We start from the raw sequence: 6,351 nt of genomic DNA, 5'->3' as shown, positions 1-6,351 counted from the left end.
TCAGCAGCGCTGTCTCAAATGAGGGTCCTGGCTACTGAGACTGGAACCTCACATTCATGGAAACAAACTGTTATCACGAGTATTATGCAAGACTGATGTTAGGATTGCTTACAAATGAACTAACACTATTTAAAATGTGTGGGCAGAAAACATGTAGCTTTAGGATTTGAAATACAGTGCAAATAATATTCCATTATGTAGATCTCTCATCCATCTTTTGTTCACATTTGGACTTCCCCTCTGATTTGCATGTAAGAAGTCAGATGTACAGTTCTTCCATTTCTAAAGATGAATTTTCCTTATTTTCTAGAATTGAAAGGGTTATAGACAACAATACTACGGTGAAAATGGTTCCCATCAAGATAGTTCATTCTGAGAGCAGCGCAGAGAAGGAAAGTCGGCAAAGTCTTGTCAGTACCATGGAGCCTCCCGCTTTACCCAGTGGTCTGGAAAAGGACCAAATTAAAACACTCAGCACTTCTGAGCAGTCCTATTCCAGATTCTGTGCTTATACCAGGCAAGGTGTAGAGCCAGAACCAGAAGCCAGAACCAAACCAGCTGACCCTCCACCAGCTGAAGAACCTGGGAGCAACTTGAAGGACAGCAGTGCTGCCACACCAGCAGCCAGCTATGTAAAGGCCAAAGAGAAGACCTTTGAAGACTGGAAGTCAGAGGAACTAGCCAGAGAGATTGTGGGAAGAGATAAATCTCTAGCAGACATTCTAGATCCTAATGTGAAAATAAAAACTACAATGGATCTGATGGTTGGTATATTCCCTAAAGATGAACACCTTCTAGAAGAAGCTCAGCAACGCAGGAAGCTTCTGCCAAAAGTTCCTTCTCCAAAAATTTCAGAGGAGAAGTGAGTATTGCTTTCTCTAGGCCAGTGGTTCCTCGTAAGCTGCTATCCAAACTGTGTCAGTTTTCATAGGGTGCTGAAGATGAAGATCTTCCTTATGTTGAGGTTTGGTGCTTTTCTAAGACTTTTCCGTTAGGATAACAGTGAAGCATAATACCACTAACAAAACTGTTAATGACAGAAAAACAACAGTGTTGTACATTATGGAAAGTTTCCCAAGACCTGATTGAAAACTATTTGTGTGAGAACTTAAGGAATAAATAGCTTCTCCCATTTCTAATGGGATTTCTAATAGCGATTAGACATTTTACCAAGATCATCTGGTCTGGTAACTGGATAGAGAAAGTACAATATTTTAGCCTTTTTTATGTGATGAAAATTTTACAAAAACAACTTTAAGTGGGCATGAGGCATTTCCTGGGAGTGAGAACAAAATAAGAAAAGATTTAAATTTCCTTCATATTAATGTTCTGTGGGTCTTTTTGTTTCCATGATACGAGTTGTCAAATTAAATTGCAGCTTTCTTCAGAAGTTAATGTGTAATCCCGTAATTAAAAAGATAAATATTATCATTGGTAGTAATCCATATTTTGCAGTCCAAAAGGATGCTCTCTGACACTGAGATCTTGCACTACTTAGTAAATTGTAATTTTACTTTTGTTTCTAGCTGAGAGAGATCTTAGGTCCGTTTCACTTACCGTAATGGTGAAAGGTCTTCTGCAGTACTTGTTTTAGCTTTTGGTAGGCATGTGCTGAGTTCATACCAACTTTCTTCATAACCAGTATTTATCCATCCTTTTTACATAGGTAGTGGCTTTCCGTTGAACACCCTGCTTGCTTGCTGAAATGATGGCTCTAAAAGATTGTCCTTTCTTTTCAGTGATTAAGGTGTCAAGATAGTTAATGAAAGTTTTGGCTTTTTACCAGGAAAGAGGAGCAGAATGCGCCATCTGCCATCTCCCTGACAACCAATTCGACTTACTACAGCACATCTGCACCAAAGGCAGAGCTGCTGATTAAAATGAAGGACATGCAGGAGCAGCAGCAACAGCAGGAGAACGAGGATGATTCTGAAGACGAACTGGATCATGACTTGTCAGAAAAGAAGGTAAAAGACGCTTCTAAAAATGTATCCATTAGGGAGGCTGTTGGTTGCCTGCATTTCATTAACCGTGAATTTGCCAGGTAAACCCCTAAATAAAAGGCAGGATCACTTGGAAAATCAGTCTGTGTTTTGGGGGGTAGGGGGGTTAGGTAGAAGGAGGAGGATGGTGTGTGTTAAGTTGCAGCTGTAAATTTAGAAATTTCATATCAGGAGCCTTTTGCTCAGTTTGGAAGGGGAGAAGTTTTGTCAGGTTATTTTCAAATATTGTTTTCCATTTGAGAATCTGCTGTATTTCTCTCACTCCAAAGCACTGTAACTAGTACTGGTTTTAGTTGCTCTGTGGTCTTGAAATTTAGGTCCAGGATTTGGGTTTGTTATGAGAGAAGGAACACATACACACACTCCTTTTTTTGTTCTGGGTTTTTTTTTGGGTTTTTTTTTGTCTTTTTGTTCTCATGAGCAACAAAGCACTTTGCCCTCTATATCTCCTATTTCCCATGTTAGTAACAGTGATGGTGAGACACAGCTAATCAGCTTGGTGGATTCAGTGGCAGTAACTCATCACAAGGGAGGCAGTTTTCTCCAGTCTTGTTCTTCCCCAACTTTGGTTGTTTTATTTCTGGTCTAAGGTCAACGTAATCCCCTTGGTATTAAAATGATGATATAATGACATTTCTGTGGTTTGAGAAAGTGTTGTCCTATGTTAAAATCATCACACTCATCTCATGAGTGATTTGGCACAAAATATTTTAATCATAGTACAGATAAGCTGGAGGAAACGGTCTGTTTGATCAATTAAAGGCATGTTGTTTAACTCTGTTTACCTAAGCCAGTAATGCAGTGGTGTGCAAATCTTTTCTGTTACAGTCAGCTCTCTGTTTAATATCAACTGCCAGGGTGCATTTTGTAATTCAGTCCCAAAGAAATGTCTTTTAATTAAATATTAGGAATATATTTACTCACTAATAATGAGAGATTCCATAGGAGCTTCCCATCTCTGGTTCAGTGCAGGAGTGGATGCCACTGCATTTGAGGGGGCTGTTTTCTGTTACCACTCTGTGTCTTTTTTTTAATGTTCCTCAGCCTTCCCTCCCTCCCTCCCCACTGTGTCGCATAGTTCCGTACGGCATGTGCTGCCAGGGGCATGGTGTGGTTGCAGCAGGGGAGCTGCCCTTACCCTCTTGCCAGACAGCTGCTGAATCCAACAGCTGTACTACTTAGGCAAATTAAGGATTTCATTGCATTTTGAATAATTTGGTTTTATCTGGTGCCACACATGACAGTTCATCATTTTTGCTAGAATTAGTTTTTTTCTCGTTAATTATGGAGGGTATGTATGGGGGGTTGTGTTAAACCTTTCTTGTTTGCTCAACAAAGTAAATACAAAACTTTTAAAAGCAAAAGTACCATTTGCTTGTTTTGGAGTGTGTTAATGGGAAGATCACATTGAGCCTTTACATACTCCTCCCTCCATCCCCCCAGCTCCAGTAGCACTACTAATCATGTGAGATAGCAAGTATTTTGTGAAGAGTTTCTAGCAGAGCTCTCCCATCTTCTCTGAATGTACGTGTTGTTGCAGCCACACACACATTGCTGCTTGCTTCTCTCCCTGCTCCTTCAAGTGCAGTATGATGTGAGCGCTCAGTTCAATGGGCTTTCATCTTGGATCTTGTCAGAAAACGTATAAAACTAGCGTTAAGTGGGTCAAGGCATCTTTATAAAACAGCCAGAATATATAACTTAGCCCAGCTTCACATATTTGGCGACAGTTTAACCAGGGATCATTAAGGACCTGAATGCTTTAATAGCATACTTCGACTGCAGTTATTTTAGAGGAGGCATGTGCCCAGAACCTGTTCCCCGATTCCTAGAAATCGGTCAGTTCTGTTATGAGATATCTTAATTGCAGTCCACTGTAGAATAATTGCACTATTTGTCATTCTCTGCTCTGCAAACCAGAAATGTGCGGTGTCCTGGAGGGGAGGTTAAGTATAGGAATTTCATATAGAGCCATTAATTTTTTATTATTATTATTTTTAATTTGGGATGATCCCTGTATTCCTGGCTAGGAGGAATGGAATGTGTGTCTCATATACTGAGTTTAATGTAGGTTTACCACAATTTTAAAACATTGAACAGATGTTGAAACTACAAGAGTTATTTGTAATAAGCAAAATCCATGTGTGCGTGAGTAGGAATTGTCCCCTTTGCTTTTAGGAAAGTTTCAGTAACTCCTGAAGAGTGTAAAAACAATTGAAGAATACCAAGTTTCTTTTGCTTTTAGGCCTGAACTACATGTGAAACAGAGTGGTTAGCTAAGAGCAGAGTCATTTTTGTAAGGCATGCCAAGCAGTGAACCCACTTGAGCAGCATTCTGCTGAACTGCTTTCTCTGTTGCTCGTCAGATCAGCAAGAATTACTGGGGAACTGTGAGGTTTTACTGTTTTCCTGTTTACTGGTGCAGAATTCACAGCTATAAATTATTCATCTGCCAATTTCAAGATGTAGATTGGAGCTCTTCTGGCTCGGTAGATACTGAATGTAATACAGGTTTTCTGCTGGTTAGCAAAAGCATGTAAGTGAGCTCACAGTTGCTGCAGCCAGAGGCTGTTTCATCTAGGTAGGAAGCAATCAGTGATCATAATCCCATTCTTAATAGATATCACAGTCTTAAAGAGAGGTGAGTACTTAGGGCCTTCTCTCCTGCAAAAGCAATCCTTTAGAAGATAGCTTCAGCTGCCTGGGGACTTGTAGGTAGAATGCTAGTGGACAATGGCTGGTTTTTTTATTTAAAGAAAGAAACCTTGAGAGAGCTGATCTGGTCTGATTGTCAGACCAGATTGGTAAACATTGAGCACACCTATGCCTTTTTCTCGTTAGAGAAAGTTGCAATAGCTGCAGAAGTGGAAAAACTTGAGATAGTAACATAGAACACAACAGTATCCTGTTCTGGATGTTGTTCTGGATGGTAAAACAGCAGTGTTGTGCATGTGCGTGTCATCTGAGGGAAGTGAGAGCATAGCACTGTGACCTACATAATCCAAATCAAACTGCATTTGCACTGAGAGAAGGAGGGGGGGGTGGAAATCAAATCCTGCAGATTAATCAGTCAGTAAAGTAGGCATCTGTAGAACTGCTTACTACCTTAATCTTTTGGGCACCCAGACTAAAAGATAGCCCAAATCCAGATTAACCTGGGATGAGTATATTAAATCAAAAAGGAGAAAACCAGCCCAGATAATGCATGTGTTGAATTTCTACTTTCAAAAAGGTTGTTGAATTTTCAAGGTGAAGTCGTTTTGTGTTAAGATGGCAAAAATTTCTTGTGTGTGTGCGTTCCCAAAATAGATGCGCAATGACTGTTCAGTGACATCCGAGAGCAGTAGCTGCTATCAGTATGTCAGTATATTTCTCAGTAATCATGAAGGCTTGTAATCAGATTTGCATTTAGAAAACAGAGTTCCTGAAGAATGTCACGAGTAATTTAAAAAAAAAAAAAAAAAAAAAAAAAAAAATTGAAGGGGTATTGTGAAATAATTACTATTTTAAAGGATGTAATTTTCATTTAGAAATTGCACTGAGAGGTATATGTTTAGAGAACACTTAAAAAATTTTTCTTACCTGAAATTAGCTGAATACCAAGTAAGCATCTGCATTGAAATGCATGAGGCAGTTATAGGGCTTGATTCATCTCACGTCAACCACCTGAAATGACTTCCACCCCTTGTGCTTGAGTGAAAGCTAATGGACATGTGAAAAACAAGACCTCATGTCCAAGTGCAGGGAGGCAGCCAGGCACCACAGATGGAATGCAGGTCACTGAGGAAGGAGATCTGGATTCTTTGTCTGAAGAATCAGCTCTGTTGGTGATGCATCTGACATGCTTTTTCCTAAGCCAAGGCATGTGCATCCCAAGCCGTGGGGGATTATATTAGAGATACCCTGACAAATGTATATTCGCCTGGCACAGCACAGTGATTGCCAAAGGTGCTTGTTTGGGTCCTTTGGCAGAGCCATTTTGCACAGCTTCGTAGAGGACTGCTTTGTGTGATACAGAAGTAGATTTTGTTCCTCTTCTATGCCCCAGAGATTATGATTTCCCTAAGGAAATATTGTAAGGCACTGTTAAAGCTAAGATTTTCTGAGAGTGGAAGGACTGCTATTGGAGGGATGCTAGTATTATGCAGAAAGGAAGAAAAAGATAGATAATGCCCTAGTTTTAACAGTGTCATGTGGAAAATACAGGATTGTTTTCCTGCTACTGTTTATCTTTTGAAGTGTAACTCTTCAGGAGGGCATTATGGACTTGGTATTTAAAGAGAAATGGATGTGCTGCACTTTATACTGTTCCTTAGCAAGCTTTGAAGCTCTTCAAAGAAGAGGCAGG

The 6,351-nt window shown here is 39.9% G+C and overlaps 1 protein-coding gene across 1 annotated transcript in view; it reads left to right on the top strand.

Annotated features, from left to right (window-relative positions):
• SHROOM2 (shroom family member 2) overlaps positions 1 to 6,351 on the top strand; it is a gene marked incomplete at its 5' end in the record, with an annotated part of 46,558 nt that overhangs the window by 34,222 nt on the left and 5,985 nt on the right. Inside the window, 2 exons of the mRNA XM_010131666.1 lie at positions 311 to 862; positions 1,787 to 1,967. Coding sequence (XP_010129968.1) covers positions 311 to 862; positions 1,787 to 1,967 — 733 coding nt within the window. The remainder of the gene's footprint in view (positions 1 to 310; positions 863 to 1,786; positions 1,968 to 6,351) is intronic.

The sequence above is a fragment of the Buceros rhinoceros genome, unplaced genomic scaffold (genome assembly GCF_000710305.1).
Source record: "Buceros rhinoceros silvestris isolate BGI_N320 unplaced genomic scaffold, ASM71030v1 scaffold4150, whole genome shotgun sequence".
Taxonomy (NCBI): domain Eukaryota; kingdom Metazoa; phylum Chordata; class Aves; order Bucerotiformes; family Bucerotidae; genus Buceros; species Buceros rhinoceros.
This window is presented reverse-complemented; position numbering and strand designations above follow the sequence as displayed.